The sequence below is a fragment of the Sardina pilchardus genome, chromosome 16 (genome assembly GCF_963854185.1).
Source record: "Sardina pilchardus chromosome 16, fSarPil1.1, whole genome shotgun sequence".
NCBI classification, from domain to species: domain Eukaryota; kingdom Metazoa; phylum Chordata; class Actinopteri; order Clupeiformes; family Clupeidae; genus Sardina; species Sardina pilchardus.
In genome coordinates this window covers 30967419-30985225 of record NC_085009.1, presented here as the reverse complement: position 1 = coordinate 30985225, position 17807 = coordinate 30967419, and the positions used below count along the sequence as shown (strand labels likewise).

Genomic DNA, 17807 nt, shown 5'->3' with positions numbered 1-17807 from the left:
GAGTGCTGCTGCATCTCTGCTTATGAGTACATGAGTGTTGCTGCTGCATCTCTGCTTATGAGTACATGAGTGCTGCTGCTGCTGCATCTCTGCTTATGAGTACATGAGTGCTGCTGCTGCATCTCTGCTTATGAGTACATGAGTGCTGCTGCATCTCTGCTTATGAGTACATGAGTGCTGCTGCTGCATCTCTGCTTATGAGTACATGAGTGCTGCTGCATCTCTGCTTATGAGTACATGAGTGCTGCTGCTGCATCTCTGCTTATGAGTACATGAGTGCTGCTGCTGCATCTCTGCTTATGAGTACATGAGTGCTGCTGCTGCATCTCTGCTTATGAGTACATGAGTGCTGCTGCATCTCTGCTTATGAGTACATGAGTGGATAGTGTTCTGTATATGTGATAGTAGCTGTAAAGTTGCTTATGAGTACATGAGTGGTGCACATGAATGGGAGCTGGAGGACCCTGAGGAGTTTCTCTAAGTTAAGTCGTTAAGGCTGCTCTGGACTGAGGAGAATGGACAACACCAGGATCATGAGGGACAAGGAGATCTATATACTATATGGATAACATCACGAGAGACGAGGAGATCTATATACTATATGGATAACATCACGAGAGACGAGGAGATCTATATACTATATGGATAACATCACGAGAGACGAGGAGATCTATATACTATATGGATAACATCACGAGAGACGAGGAGATCTATATACTATATGGATAACATCACGAGAGACGAGGAGATCTATATACTATATGGATAACATCACGAGAGACGAGGAGATCTATATACTATATGGATAACATCACGAGAGACGAGGAGATCTATATACTATATGGATAACATCACGAGAGACGAGGAGATCTATATACTATATGGATAACATCACGAGAGACGAGGAGATCTACAGTATACTGTATATGGATAACATCACGAGAGACGAGGAGATCTATATACTATATGGATAACATCACGAGAGACGAGGAGATCTATATACTATATGGATAACATCAGGATCATGAGGGACAAGGAGATCTATATACTATATGGATAACATCACGAGAGACGAGGAGATCTATATACTATATGGATTACATCACGAGAGACGAGGAGATCTATATACTATATGGATAACATCACGAGAGACGAGGAGATCTATATACTATATGGATAACATCACGAGAGACGAGGAGATCTATATACTATATGGATAACATCACGAGAGACGAGGAGATCTATATATGGATAACATCACGAGAGACGAGGAGATCTATATACTATATGGATAACATCACGAGAGACGAGGAGATCTATATACTATATGGATAACATCAGGATCATGAGGGACAAGGAGATGAGCCACTATAACATCACAGAGAAGCTCTCAGCTCTGCAAAGACGAATTGACCAGGATGGACAAGGAGAGTAGCCACGTAAAAGAATGTGGCTCCTTGCTCCGAGACCAAACAACTCCAATCCACTCCAACTCCACACACACACACACACACACACACACACACACACACACACACACACACACACACACACACACACACACACACACACACCATTGCTGACAGCAAGGAAAATTACAAACTAAACCGTGTGTAATGTTTTGATGCCAGTTTGCTGGCTAAGTTACTGTTGAGTCAACATTGATTTTTAAGCTGAGAAATGTAGAGTTGATTGTGAACAACCTCCATGTTATGGAATGCTTGGTGGAGTTCAACCTGCTACAGTAGTTTGGTGGAAGCTACTGGATAATAGAAATAGCTTCATCCAGTTTGACTGGAGACTTTTCAAGGACTAAAGCGTAGAGAAGAAAAGAAATGACTGAATAGAAACGGAATGTTTTGGGTGAGTAGGTATTTTATTTAATTAGTAACATTTCCCATTATGTTTCCTGAAAGCAACAGCCCATAATTCAGTCTTAGCACAAAATTGCATTCAATGTATATTAATAAATATTTTATTTAATTAGTAACTTTTTCCATTATGTTTGCTGAAAGCAACAGCCCCATAATTCAGTCTTAGCACAAAATCTCATTAAATGTAAATTAATAAATATGTTATTTAATTAGTAACATTTTCCATTATCTTTCCGAAAAGCAATAGCTCATAATTCAGTCTTAGCAAAACATGTATTAAGTGAAGTCTTATATATGATGCAAATACATCAATGTAAATGCAAATGTAGGAAAGCCATCACCACCAGTTAGCTAGTTGAGCTGAAGTGATTCTGTTGGGAGGTCATTATGGTGGACACAAAGCCATCACCACCAGTTAGCTGGTTGAGCTGAAGTGATTCTGTTGGGAGGTCATTATGGTGGACACAGTTAGCTGGTTGAGCTGAAGTGATTCTGTAGGGAGGTCATTATGGTGGACACAGTTAGCTGGTTGAGCTGAAGTGATTCTGTTGGGAGGTCATTATGGTGGACACAAAGCCATCACCACAGTTAGCTGGTTGAGCTGAAGTGATTCTGTAGGGAGGTCATTATGGTGGACACAGTTAGCTAGTTGAGCTGAAGTGATTCTGTTGGGAGGTCATTATGGTGGACACAGTTAGCTAGTTGAGCTGAAGTGATTCTGTTGGGAGGTCATTATGGTGGACACAGTTAGCTAGTTGAGCTGAAGTGATTCTGTTGGGAGGTCATTATGGTGGACACAGTTAGCTAGTTGAGCTGAAGTGTTTCTGTTGGGAGGTCATTATGGTGGACACAAAGCCATCACCACCAGTTAGCTAGTTGAGCTGAAGTGTTTCTGTTGGGAGGTCATTATGGTGGACACAGTTAGCTAGTTGAGCTGAAGTGTTTCTGTTGGGAGGTCATTATGGTGGACACAGTTAGCTAGTTGAGCTGAAGTGTTTCTGTTGGGAGGTCATTATGGTGGACACAAAGCCATCACCACAGTTAGCTAGTTGAGCTGAAGTGATTCTGTAGGGAGGTCATTATGGTTACACAAAGGAAGTGACATAAAACACAGATGATTGACCAGGATTCTATACAGGTGAGACGTTTTGTCTTTGAAAGTAGAATCTAGAAGTGCTGAGCACTCAGTTTACTGCCCTGTGTGTGCCGTCAGTGTGTACATCTCCCAGTTTACACACTTCATACATCACATGAACAACAGCAGAGTGTTTAGAGCTCAGTTCTCTTCCTCCCCTCTTCTTTCTTCTCCTTCTTCTCTTTGAAGATCTTTCCATCCTGTTGCCTCATCCAGGTCAGTTTGGCGTCTGCTGGCATCCCACTGTCCCTCAGTCTCTGCTGAATCTGGAGAACAGAACCCAAGTCATTCAGAAGCAGCTCTCAGCATGGACTGTCACACGTTCCCAGCACAGACTCACTTGTAGGGGTCTGGACTCAGCTGCTGTAGGAAGGCCTGCTGCATGGCAGGGTCATGGATGTTCACATGAGAAGCTACCTTAACCCTCTGGAGTCTAAATCCTCCCCCTGGGAATTTGAAAAACTGTTCCAAACACACATCTCAATCTGCACCATCCTGTCTGAGCCCTGTGATTCAGCTCTACTCTAGACTACTGGATCAGCACCATCCTATCTGAGCCCTGTGATTCAGCTCTTCTGTCCTCTAGACTACTGGATCAGCACCATCCTATCACGCCTACAGCTGGTCCAAAATGCAGCTGCTAGACTGCTGACTGGGTCAAAAAAGAGGGAGCATATTACCCCCATCCTAGCCTCTCTCCACTGGTTGCCAATCCAGTATAGAATTCATTTTAAGATTTTATTGATGGTTTTTAAAGCTCTTAATGGTCTGGCCCCAACCTACTTATCAGACCTCATCCATCCCCATTCAGCCCCTAGGGCCCTCAGATCCTGCAGCATGGGTCTTCTACATGTCCCACGCTCCAGACTTAAACAAAGAGGTGATAGAGCTTTTGCAGTAGCTGCACCTCGCCTGTGGAACCAGCTGTCACCGCCCATTAGAGATGCTCCCTCCATCACCAGTTTTAAATCTAGGCTAAAAACACACCTCTTTTCCCTGGCGTTCCCTGTCAGTGTACGATTGCTATTTTTCTGTTCTTTGTTTTATTTATTTTATATTACTTTTATATTACTTTCAATTTGTTCTTTTACATTTTTATCTATTTTTATTGTCCCATACCTTGCACCTGTACGGCACTGTGGTCAGTGTAAACTGTATTTTATATGTGCCTTATAAATAAACTTTACTTACTTACTTACTTACTGTGATTCAGCTCTACTCTAGACTACTGGATCAGCACCATCCTATCTGATCCCTGTGATGCAGCTCTACTCTAGACTACTGGATCAGCACCATCCTATCTGAGCCCTGTGATTCAGCTCTACTCTAGACTACTGGATCAGCACCATCCTATCTGATCCCTGTGATGCAGCTCTACTCTAGACTACTGGATCAGCACCATCCTATCTGATCCCTGTGATGCAGCTCTACTCTAGACTACTGGATCAGCACCATCCTATCTGATCCCTGTGATGCAGCTCTACTCTAGACTACTGGATCAGCACCATCCTATCTGATCCCTGTGATGCAGCTCTACTCTAGACTACTGGATCAGCACCATCCTATCTGATCCCTGTGATGCAGCTCTACTCTAGACTACTGGATCAGCACCATCCTATCTGATCCCTGTGATGCAGCTCTACTCTAGACTACTGGATCAGCACCATCCTATCTGAGCCCTGTGATTCAGCTCTACTCTAGACTACTGGATCAGCACCATCCTATCTGATCCCTGTGATGCAGCTCTACTCTAGACTACTGGATCAGCACCATCCTATCTGATCCCTGTGATGCAGCTCTACTCTAGACTACTGGATCAGCACCATCCTATCTGATCCCTGTGATTCAGCTCTACTGGATCAGCACCATCCTATCTGATCCCTGAACATTCAAAAACCCTTTTACACCATAATCTACCTTTACTTTGTAGATAATCATTTTTATTTTATTATACTTGTTGAATTGTTTCTATTGTACTATAACTGCTCCCAATGCTCTCCCAATTGATATTGTTTACTGTATTTATACAATTGTTTATTGTATGGAAATGCAAAATATGTTTTTCCCTACAAGGTCTCCTGACTCAGGCGAATGCTACTAACAACAGAAAGGGACCACTGTGCAGTGTGTGAATGCACAGAACGCTCCCTGTCCCGTCCTTGTGCCTAAATGACCAGCAGAGGGCGCCGTATACCAAAGACTCGAGGATAGGGAGTTGGGCAACTGAGCTGAAAAGTCTAACATTTAAAACAAACTCTTGAGCCTGCATTTGGAATCCAATTCCCAGGGAGGTTCGGTTTAACTTGACACTTGGGCCTTAGCATTAGCATAACTGTAATGTGGGTGAGTGGCAGCTTTATCCACGCCACGACAGGAGCACAGCCCTGAGTCGGGTCCCTTTACCCAAAGAATCATCCAACACACACCTGTGGGACATGGGAGCTGTGTATAGCCTACTTCAGACATAACATGCACCGTCGTTTAGTCATGACTTGATTTTTACTTTCAAATATTTAGTTACTGTAGCCTACCATGTAATCAACAAAAATGATAGGGAAATAGATCAGATTGTGCATAGGAGTAGCCTATTGAAGATGGGACATTGTACATTGAGAGTGTGTGTGTGTGTGTGTGTGTGTGAGAGAGAGAGAGAGAGAGATAGCACCTAAAATGCTTAAATGCACCCTTTCTGTGTTTGCAATGAATGAGGCCGTGATATTGCGCCAACAGATTGTCACTATTACAACATGGGCAACGCTCTGTTTGTTTTTGAGACATATTAAACAAAGACGTGTCTATCTCTTTCAGACCACCTCGTTAGTGGACTGACCTCTGTCGTAGCCTAGCCGCTACTCTACATCAACAGTCCCGCGAACGGAGTAGCCTAAATACTCCACGCAAGCCATCCGTGTAAAATTGATTGTCACCGGCAATCAATCCAGAGGGATAAAAGTGTGTGTGTGTGGTGGTGGTGTGTCGCGCGACGGCGTTTGCTCTGGCGCCTGCGCTTTGATGGGTAATTAACCGGGATGATGCCAAGCAGCCAATCACATCTCCGGTTAAGGCAGTCAGCGGACGCCTGTGAGAGCTGCACCGAGCTGCGGGGGGAGAGACGGGCTGTGCCGACAGCAGATCCGTGTTCGGTCGGACAGAAGCAACACAGGCTTTCAACAAGTGATCCGGGTTGGCCCATCCACATCAACAGTGCCGTAAGTTTGTATAGTTGAGGCGAACATACGCTGAAATAGCTAGAATGTAGATAGTCCGGACGTTACTTTTGGGAGAGATGAGTACGGGATAGCCTATCTGAACTGTCTGAAAGTAACAAGGGACGCACCATTATCGCGCTCGCTAATGTAGAAATACTAGATAGGATAAACTGATTTTGTTTCAGTTTCTGTGACCCCAGAAATAAATGCATGATTGTCTTAATTTGCTGTTGACAATTGGCGTAAACTCTCCCTAATATTTCGGTTGTGTCAAACTCGCCGGCAGAATGGGTGCGGATGTGACACTTACGTCACCGCTCTCTTCACTGTCCTGCGCGCATTCCGAAGCAGAGGCACGAGACGTGTCAACAGGCGCTATCCAGTCCTTTATGAACGAGGGATAAAGTGGCTTAAATTGTGTCAACGTGTTTGAAAGTGTTGCATGCCGTATCGGGTCATGCTCTTCTGATATACGAGGGCGTTGCAGTCGGAGAATAAAATACTTTGTTGTTTTAGTAGAAGAAGCCGGTATGGGGAATGTGGCTGAACTTTTTGGAGTGTTGGGAAAATAGAGGGCGTGTCCGGTGACATCGGCTGCGGCGGTAACTCATAGATGTGTGGAACTCCGTGAAGAGTATGTGGAGTTAAAATGGAAGGTTACTTTGTTTCTATGACTGTTTGAGCACTGTGGTGACAATTCAACTCCTGATGCCACCTGTTGCTTTGCAACAGGTAGCATAGACCTAGGCCTACATTTAAGGTTTCACTCTTTAAAAAAAAAAACCCAAAAAAAACAATGCATTGTCAGGAACCGAAACCAAAGCTTTTTTTTGTTATCAGTAGCTGCGTTTTTCAACACGAGGCGACAAGTAGGCAGTGTAGGTGTCGCCAAGCGACGATGGTCACGCGGACCTCCAAATGAAATTATCTTGTCAAGCACAAATTCGTCTCATGTGTCGCAGATTGAACGATGTTACAGATGCTGACACGACACAAGCTGAGAGAAACCAGACGTATACTGGCCCATGTCCCATGTATTAAGGCATGTTGCAGAGTTCAGCAGCTAACCATACAGGAGCTGACCACGTGACTGGTTCACAGGAAAGACACGCATGTCTGATGCACTGAAATACTGTTTGTGCAGGTAGTTTTTTTTGTTTTGTTTTTTTTCATATCACATCCAGCAGCAGTTTTCATACGGCCTCTCAGATGTTTTGAGTAGGAAGGAAAAATGAATAAATACATTCATATAAAAAAAACCCCACACATTCAGTTCTAGGTGTCCTCAAAACAGTGTAGCCTAATGAGCAATATCCTTATGATATGATCAACTGATCAAACCACTACAATCCATCATCAGCGTGGAAGAGGCCAAAGAAGGAAAGGCAGTAGGCTAGGCCTACATGCTAGCTCATAAGTGGGTATATACAGTAAATATCATCAAACAGCACTCAGATACCCATGCAGATGGTGATATCTATTATCTATACATATAAGTAGGCTACTTGGACTCCTGGGCCACATGCATTTTGGAAATGAAAAAATCTGGATTGCACTTATATATTATACAATAATAGTACACAAAGATATTCCTATGCTGTGTTTTACTTTAGAAAAAACAAACTGTTCTCTTTGGCCATCGTTTAATTGGGACCTTTAGGCGGGTGTTGTTGTGTCTCTTTGGAGCGGTGACTGGGTTGCTTGACCTAGTGTGGAAAGAAATGGAATAAACGGGCGCACACACAACATACGCAGAGCAAGGCAACAATATCACATCAGTGTCACCCACGGCTTATGGGCATATGTAACCTGCATGGTTGCTCTTGAGCAAGGCACTTGACCCCAAGTTGTTCCGGGGGACAATGTAATGACAGTGTAATCCCTTGTACTACTGTATACTGTAATAGTTGACATACTGTAGGTAAGTCACTTTGGATGAACAAAGTGTCTGCTCAATGTAATGTAACATACACACAAATGTAATGTATACCTTACCATGTTAAAAGAACTCACCTCTTATATTACCACTACACCCTAGACTGGGCAAAGTAACCATGGCCATTAATCACGCCCCAGTAGAAATACAGCACAGACTCCCCAGACTAATGTTCAATCTTAAAGGATTGAGCCTAGTATGGTGATAGACTTGCGTTGGTACATTTTCTCAGATCAGAAGTGAAATTCTCAAAACTACCTGTTCAATCTTCACATCATTGTGTCACTTGAGCACAACAAAAAAGTGATAGCAAAGATCGTATAGTTACTAAGATGAATCATAAAGGGGTTTTTCAATGGAATGAAATGGCACCACTTCCGCCTCCTAAAGGGGCGTGATCAGTGATGAGATGATCGGTTTAGAACGGTGTAGAATCAGCAGAAGCAGGTGCCGTTGATAACAGGTTTATTTCTCCCATAGAAATGCTCCCGTTTGCCTCCTAAATGGGAGTGGCAGTTGCGTCACAATGAAACCAGAATTTACCCTCATATGAATCGTCTCGCTTTATAAACCGTCTCTGGTGATAGTCAGTCTAACTACACCCCCGACTCCACCCACAAAAACAGTAACTCAGTTCCGTGTGGTCCGCCCAGGTGCGGGCCAGGCGTGGGCCAGGTGCGGTTGAGCCAGCATGGCGGACGTGGAGCCGGTGAAGCGGATGCTGCGGGCGCTGCTGCAGGCCAGTAAGGGCGGCGTGTCGCTGGGCCGCCTGCAGGCCGAGTACAAGGAGCTGACGGGCGAACTCATCCCCTACAAGCAGCTGGGCCACGCCACCCTGGACGCTCTGCTCCTCACCATGCCCTCTCTACTGCGCATGGAGCGCAGCCGCACCGGGGAGGTGAGTGTGTGTGTGTGTGTGAGTGTGTGTGTGTGTGTGTGTGTGTGTGTGTGTGTGTGTGTGTGCGTGTGTGTGTGTGTGTGTGTGTGTGTGTGTGTCTGTGTGTGTGTGTGTGTGTGTGTGTGTGTGTGTGTGTGTGAGCAGCTCGGCCACGCCACCCTGGACGCTCTATTACTCACCATGCCCTCTCTACTGCGCATGGAGCGCAGCCGCACCGGGGAGGTGAGTGTGTGTGTGTGTGTGTGTGTGTGTGTGTGTGTGTGTGTGTGTGTGTGTGAGCAGCTGGGCCATGCCACCCTGGACGCTCTGCTCCTCACCATGCCCTCTCTACTGCGCATGGAGCGCAGCCGCACCGGGGAGGTGAGTGAGTGTGTGTGTGTGTGTGTGTGTGTGTGTGTGTGTGTGTGTGTGTGTGTGTGTGTGTGTGTGTGTGTGAGCAGCTGGGCCACGCCACCCTGGACGCTCTGCTGCTCACCATGTCCTCTCTACTGCGCATGGAGCGCAGCCGCACCGGGGAGGTGAGTGTGTGTGTGTGCGTGCGTGCGTGCGTGCGTGTGAGTGTGTGTGTGTGTGTGTGTGTGTGTGTGTGTGTGTGTGTGTACGCATGGAGCATAACGGGGAGGTGAGTGTGTGTGTGTGTGTGTGTGTGTGTCTGTGTGTGTGTGTGTGTGTGTGTGCGTGCGTGTGTGCGTGTGTGTCATACTAGCACTTTCCTAGGATCATCAGCCAATTCACCAACACAGTGATTCATTTCTGGATGTGTATTTATTTACCCCCTTACCCATTCTCTTGCCCCCCCCCCCCACCCCTTGCCACACAGTGATTCATTTCAGGATGTGTATTTATTTACCCCCTTACCCATTCTTTTGCCCCCCCCCCCCCATTTCAGGATGTGTATTTATTTACCCCCTTACCCATTCTCCCCCCCCCCCCCCCATTTCAGGATGTGTATTTATTTACCCCCCTTACCCATTCTCTTACCCCCCCACCCCTTACCACACAGTGATTCATTTCAGGATGTGTATTTATTTACCCCCTTACCCATTCTCTTGCCCCCCCCCCACCCCTTGCCACACAGTGATTCATTTCAGGATGTGTATTTATTTACCCCCTTACCCATTCTTTTGCCCCCCCCCCCCCATTTCAGGATGTGTATTTATTTACCCCCTTACCCATTCTTTTGCCCCCCCCCCCCATTTCAGGATGTGTATTTATTTACCCCCTTACCCATTCTTTTGCCCCCCCCCCCCCATTTCAGGATGTGTATTTATTTACCCCCTTACCCATTCTCTTGCCCCCCCCCACCCCTTGCCACACAGTGATTAATTTCAGGATGTGTATGTATTTACCCCCTAACCCATTCTCTTGCCCCCCCCTTGCCAGATGGTGTGTTATGCCACGGTGGGCAGTGAGACGGCGCACATTGCCAAGCTGGTGGCACGGCAGCGCACTGCCAAGAAGACCGGCCGCCCACAGCTGGTCAACTGCCAGATGAGGGTGAAGCCCGCCGCCCCCCTGGTGCTGAATGGTGAGCATGCCCGTCTGTGCCCGTCTGTCTGTTCCTATCTGTGCCCGTCTGTGCCCGTCTGTCTGTTCCTATCTGTGCCCGTCTGTGCCCGTCTGCCTGTTTATCTGTCTGTGCTCGTCTGTCTGTCTGTCTGTGCTCGTCTGTCTGTTCCTATCTGTGCCCGTCTGTGCTCGTCTGTCTGTTTGTCTGTCTGTGCTCGTCTGTCTGTCTGTGCCTGTGTGTGCCCGTCTGTCTGTGCCCGTCTGCCTGTTTTTCTGTCTGTGCTCGTCTGTCTGTTCCTATCTGTGCCCGTCTGTGCTCGTCTGTCTGTTTGTCTGTCTGTGCTCGTCTGTCTGTTTGTGCCCGTGTGTTCCCGTCTGTCTGTTTTTCTGTCTGTGCCTGTCTGTCTGTCTCTGCCCGTCTGTGCTCGTCTGTCTGTTTGTCTGTCTGTGCCCGTCTATGCCTGTCTGTTTCTGCCTGTCTGTGTCCTTCTGTTTCTATTTGTGTCTGTCTGTGCCAGCTGTCTGTTTGTCTGTCTGTGCCCGTCTGTCTGTTTGTCTGTCTGTACCCGTCTGTGCCAGTGCCAGTCTGTTTCTGTTCATGTGTCTGTCTGTCTGTCTGTCTGCCTGTAACCCTGCCTGTGTCTGTTCTTTTGCCGCATTTTGTCTTTGCGTGTTGTTGTTGTCTTGTTTTGCGTAAACATTACATGTTTGTCAAATTAAACTGTGACCCTTACTAGACTCCATCGTGTGTTTGCTGCATTGTTTTGTTGTAGTGAACTTAGAGCAGCCACAAAATGGTGGTCTGAGTTTGCTGTGTTGAACGTGCCTGTAGACATGAGTCTGTTCTCCTGCCCTCTTATCCGTGGTCCCGCACAACACAAACGGCTGCTGAATGAGGAAGTGCTTTTGGAAAGAAGGAGAACGTACAGTAGCTTCCTGGTGTTGTAGTGTTAAGTCAGCTCAGTGTAAGTGAGGAGATGGTGGACAAGGTGGTGCTTCCTACTTGGGTTTGAGCTGAAAAAAGGACATAAGTACATGTGTTTTGTCTCTCCTCGCAACTAAAATGTGAAGACGAGAACAACTTGGCAGCTGAGGTGTGGAGGTGAACAAACACACACACACACACACACACACACACACATATACTGTACATACACACACAGTCATAAAATTACATTTATGCATTCACATATTGCCATATTGCGTGTAATTTATTACGCTTTCACTTCATCTGATAAACAGCACTCATCGCTGCCCTCTAACATCCTCTCATCCCAACTCCAGATAGGAGGGGTGTATTGCAGAAATGTCGTAATCACGCAATAAACGTTTCTAACCTTAGGATGACCCATACTTACGGTGCCAGCAGGGCCCGTTTACTCATAGTAGAAATTCTCCGATGCCAGTCATTTCAGTAGAACTCGACGAGCGTCAATGTAACTGCTACAGTGTGCCATTTTAGTGAATCACAATGGATGTACTGCTCAGCTGGACGCTCTTGCACAAAACATGAAAGATGGACCCCCCCCCCCGCCCCCTCCATGTTGTGGCGCAGAATAAGATAAATACTTTTAGTTATTTTCACACACACACACACACACACACACACACACTTCCTGTCATCATGTGCTTCTCTCCTGGGTCATCAGCCGTCTGTCCACAGGCTGTTAGTTGTTAGCAGGCTAGTGTGTGATGCTACTGCTGGTGAAAGGTGTGTTTGTGTGTGGTGCTGTGTGCTGGATTGATGGCCTCTCTCATTGGAGAAGCCTGGAGAGGATGTAGGGGCCACTCGTGGTGCTGACAATTAAGCTGGATATCAGGGGGATGGGTTGTGTGTGTGTGTGTGTGTGTGTGTGTTTGTTTGCATTGAGATCTGTTTATAATGATGCTGCAGATAGTTAAGTCTGACTCAGAGAAAGAGGTGTATGTGTGTGTGTGTGTGTGTGTGTGTGTGTGTCTGGAAAGAGAGAGAAGGGGAGAGGGTTGTGTGTATGTGTGTGTGTGTGTGTGTGTGTGTGTGTGCGCATATACATGTGGTAAGGTAGCCTACTTTATCTCCCTCGTCCCACTCCTCCGTCAGACAGGAGCTGTGTGTGTGTGTGTGTGTGTGTGTGCGTGTGTGTGTGCCAGACAGTGACACTGCAGAAACAGAAGCAGGAAAAGGAGCAGCAGACAGCAGCAGCGCTCTGTTCTCCTCTTCTGGCCGGCTATCCTGATCTCACCCCTAACGGACGCGCACGCCTGAGCTCACACACACACACACACACACACACACACACACACACACACACACACACACACACACACACACACACACACACACACACACACACACACACACACACACACACACACACACACACACACACACACATACACACGCACACACACACACACACACACACACACACACACACACACACACACACACGCTCACACACACACACACACACACACACACACACACACACACACACACACACACACACAGACAGACACACACACACACACACACACACACAGACAGACACACACACACACACACACACACACACACACACACACACACACACACACACAGACACACACACACACACACACACACACACACACACGCACGGCAGGACGTACAGCTTACAGACGAGAGCTGAGGAGAAACACAGCAGATCTTACAGGCAAGGAGACAGCCGGCAGGGCTTACAGCTTACAGACCTGAGACTGAGACAGTAGAGGCAGCAGACAGAACAGAGAGAGAGAGAGAGAGAGAGAGACAGAGAGAGAGAGAGAGAGAGAGAGAGAGAGAGAGAGAGAGAGAGAGAGAGGCAGAGAGAGAGAGAGAGAGAGAGAGAGAGAGAGAGAGAGGGAGAGGGAGAGGGAGAGGGAGAGAGAGGGAGAGAGAGAGAGAGAGGGAGAGGCAGAGAACTCAGCAGGCTTAGCCTAGAGGAGCAAGACAGAAGGGAACTCAAGGCAGGGCTTACACAAGTGGGGTAGTTAGCAAGAGAGAGAGACACACACACACACACACACACACGCACACACACGCAGAAGGGAAGGCATGAGGACTTGGACACGGAAAACCAGCGCAAGAGAAAATAGCAGGACACATACCTGAGAGAGAGGGAGAGAGAAAGAGAGAGAGAGAGAGAGGGAAGAGTGGAGGCAGCCCATGCATCGGCAGAGAGAAACTATTAGATAGCAGTTAGCAGACAAGTTAGCAGACAGAGAGATAGAGGGAGAGAAAGAAAGAGAGATACAGAGAGAGAAAGAGAGAGAGCAGAGGAGTGGAGGCAGCACATGCACCGGCAGAGAGAGACTGTAAGAGAACAGCAGACAGAGAGAGAGACAGAGAGAGGGGGAGAGAGAGAGAGCAGCCGTATCATACACATGCACAGAGTGGAGTGTGTAGTGGTAGCGGCGTGTGCTAACGCCTGAGCGGCGTGTCCTAACGCCTGCCCTGAGCTGTTAGAGGAGGGATCTGGCTGGACCCTGAGGAGGTATTAGGGGGATGGACCAGGCTGGACGATCCTGACTCCTCTGTGCCGGTAAGAGATGACGCTGTAGATGAGGTGTGATGTCATCACCAGGAATCCGCTGACTGGCATGATGTCATTGGACATGGGGGGGGGGGGGGGGGTGTTATGATGTCATACATTAGGAATGTGTGTTGTGCATGACGCGTTGTCACTGAGCAATACCAGAGGGCTTAGCATGGTAAGAGGTACAGTGTGGCTGATTGGTGCTGTAGCTGGGCTGTTATGATATATAGTGTCTTTATGGATTAGCTCTTTAATGCAGTGTAGCTGGACTGGTCTGATATACAGTATGTATGGATTAGCTCTTTAATGCAGTGTAGCGGGACTGGTCTGATATATAGTATGTATGGATTAGCTCTTTAATGCAGTGTAGCTGGACTGTTATGATATATAGTATGGATTAGCTATTTCATGCAGTGTAGTTAGATATATAGTATGTATGGATTAGCTGTTTAATGCAGTGTAGCTGGACTGTTGTGATATATGGTATGTATGGATTAGCTGTTTAATGCAGTGTAGCTGGACTGTTATGATATATAGTATGTATGGATTAGCTATATGATGCAGTGTAGCTGGACTGGTCTGATATATATTATGTATGGATTAGCTGTTTAATGCAGTGCAGCTGGACTGATATGATACAGTATATAGTATGTATGGATTAGCTGTTTAATGCAGTGTAGCTGGACTGTTATGATATATAGTATGTATGGATTAGCTATATGATGCAGTGTAGGTGGACTGGTCTGATATATAGTATGTCTGGATTAGCTGTTTAATGCAGTGTAGCTGGACTGATATGATACAGTATATAGTATGTATGGATTAGCTGTTTAATGCAGTGTAGCTGGACTGTTATGATATATAGTATGTATGGATTAGCTATATGATGCAGTGTAGGTGGACTGGTCTGATATATAGTATGTCTGGATTAGCTGTTTAATGCAGTGTAGCTGGACTGATATGATATATAGTATGTATGGATTAGCTGTTTAATGCAGTGTAGCTCCTAAATGATGACTTGAGTGGTCTGTTGTGGCGGCGGCTGTTTCCTCTGAAGTAATAATCAAGGGAGAGAGTCCAGACAGAGATGCTGTGAGCTGATTAAGTCATAGACCAGTCGGATATATCTTTGGGGATGAGTTATACACAGACACCAGTAGGCTGTATCTTTGGGGATGAGTTACTTAGACACCAGTAGGCTGTATCTTTGGGGATGAGTTACTGAGAGCCCAGTAGGCTGTATCTTTGGGGATGAGTTACTGAGAGCCCAGTAGGCTGTATCTTTGGGGATGAGTTACTGAGAGCCCAGTAGGCTGTATCTTTGGGGGATGACTTACTGAGACCCCAGTTAACTGTATCTTTGGGGTATGAGGTTGTGATGGTTGTCTGTGAGAGACTCATTGTGTTGTGTCCAAAAGCATACTTCATCCTTACATTGACTTAATTTATTCATTTAGCAGATGTTCTTATTCAATGTTCTGACACAGTGTAGTATACTAACATTATACTACTGTACAGCTATTATATAGTTTATTTTTTTCCATCTAGCCCCCCTTTAGAACCCATGGCGCTGGTGTTCTTTAGGCCTATCGTGACTCATTTTGGGTGCAATTTAGAGCATTGTATGTATGAGCACATGTATTCTGATAGGACAGGGAGGAGTAAAAGCAAGCGAGTGGTAGAGAGATTATTATCGTCCCCTTAGATCTACGTTCCGAGTAGTTCTGAGATATTGAACTTCAAAGTTTTAGAATTTTATAGAGTTATACTGATAAGTGGAACAAACCTCTTTAGATATAATGTCCAAAAATGCACACAACTACAAGAAACATATCAAGGGGACGATATGTCATTATTATGTGTACATCGTTTTCCACCCGGCCGTCCTGACTGGCACTTTGTATGTTTCAGTAACATGCTTTTAAATTAATTTAAGTCAGCTTATTACTATGATTATATGGTCCCTATTAAGCTATTAGACTATTACCATATGGCTAGCACTAGTCCCTATTAGACTATTGCTGTATGGCTAGCACTAGTCCCTATTAGGCTATTAGACTATTGCCGTATGGCTAGCACTAGTCCCTATTAGGATATTAGACTATTGCCGTATGGCTAGCACTAGCCCCTATTAGGCTATTAGACTATTGCCGTATGGCTAGCACTAGTCCCTATTAGGCTATTAGACTATTGCCGTATGGCTAGCACTAGTCCCTATTAGGCTATTAGACTATTGCCGTATGGCTAGCACTAGTCCCTATTAGGCTATTAGACTATTGCCGTATGGCTAGCACTAGTCTTATGGCAATAGTGCAACAATGTGGCCAGATAAAGGACAAGGCAGGCATTCATTGAATTAGTTTGTAGAACAGCTAATTGTGGACTGGCATCATAACAGTTGCCACCACAGTGATAATGTCCTATTTGTGTTGCCACAACTTTGATAATGTCCTAATTGTGTTCTTACCACTTTGATAATGTCCTAATTGTGTTCTCACCACTTTGATAATGTCCTAATTGTGTTCTCACCACTTTGATAATGTCCTAATTGTGTTCCCACCACCACGATAATGTCCTAATTGTGTTCTCACCACCACGATAATGTCCTAATTGTGTTTCCACCACCATTATAACGTCCTGATTGTGTTGTCATCACCACGATAATGTGCTTGTTGTGTTCTCACCACCATGATAACGTGCTGATTGTGTTGAAATGCTCCCCCATTCTAAAGCAGTAACAGCACAGATCCTTGATTCCTAGCCCTCTCTGGTAGCACAGCACAGCACAGGGTCTCTGATCGTAGAGAGAGAGAGAGAGAGAGAGAGAGAGAGAGAGAGAGAGAGAGAGAGGCGTCGCTTTTAGCTCCCTTCAGCTCAGCTCAGCCCTGCTCCACTTTCCACTCTCCTCTCTGTCCGCAGCCAAGCCCAGGACGTCGCTACGGCAACCGGATCACCGGGGACGACTGGGCCGGGGGGGCGCGCGTCCCGGAGCGTACGCGGACTCTCGCCAGGGGCATGTGAGGGACGCGCAGGCCGACGCCAGGGGCAACGCCGCCCACAACAAAGCCCAGAGCGCACCTGTGCGGAAGGGCTCCTCCGCCTCTGACAGGTGAGTGGCAGCGCTGAGACCGCGGAGGTCAAAGGTCACGACTTGCCGTGTGCTTGCTGATGTAGCAGAGCCGCAGAGACGCAAAGTGACTTCAAATATTGCGCGGAACAACAACTGTGAGAAAACAGCAGACTTCATGGTGTCATGCATTCACACTTTGGTGAAAGTAAGCCAAAATCGGTCTGTCATTTTAACAACGGTAGAACTTGAAGAGTAGTTTAGTACAGTAAATAAAAAAATTTACCAGGTCCATTCAGAATTTATATTGGATGAAACCTCTATCATTTCTTTTTTGGTGGAGTGAGAATGCCAGGCTGTTGTGTGAGGGACCTTCATGATTACCAAACATGACGGCAATAAGCAAGCTGCCTCACAAACAGCCCAATTAGCCTATTTCACAAGATGTCGTCACTGTGTAAACTAACTTCCTCTGGAACAGCTCAGTCTATAGGAAAGACAGAAACAGGAAGATGTTTTACCCTGCCAATTAAGGCATCACTAACATCAACTAGGCCACACACCTGGACACTGTGAAATTGGCTCATTGGCTGTAGATTGGATAGATGCTAACTGCACACCTGATTACACTTGTCTGATTAGC

The 17807-nt window shown here is 46.2% G+C and overlaps 1 protein-coding gene across 5 annotated transcripts in view; it reads left to right on the top strand.

Moving 5' to 3' along the window:
• The first annotated feature begins 6088 nt into the window (after positions 1 to 6088).
• tdrd7b (tudor domain containing 7 b) overlaps positions 6089 to 17807 on the top strand; it is a 36772-nt gene continuing 25053 nt past the window's right edge. The window contains exons 1-4 of one of the 5 annotated variants that reach the window (XM_062516680.1): positions 6089 to 6218; positions 8808 to 9052; positions 10436 to 10580; positions 17017 to 17206. In XM_062516680.1, the coding sequence (XP_062372664.1) occupies positions 8846 to 9052; positions 10436 to 10580; positions 17017 to 17206 (542 nt within the window). In that variant the 5' untranslated portion in view covers positions 6089 to 6218; positions 8808 to 8845. Of the gene's footprint in view, positions 6219 to 8807; positions 9053 to 9226; positions 9275 to 9335; positions 9413 to 9496; positions 9571 to 10435; positions 10581 to 13776; positions 14104 to 17016; positions 17207 to 17807 lie in introns of those variants that run through there. The other 4 variants (XM_062516678.1, XM_062516676.1, XM_062516677.1 and 1 more) reach the window with 4 other exon arrangements.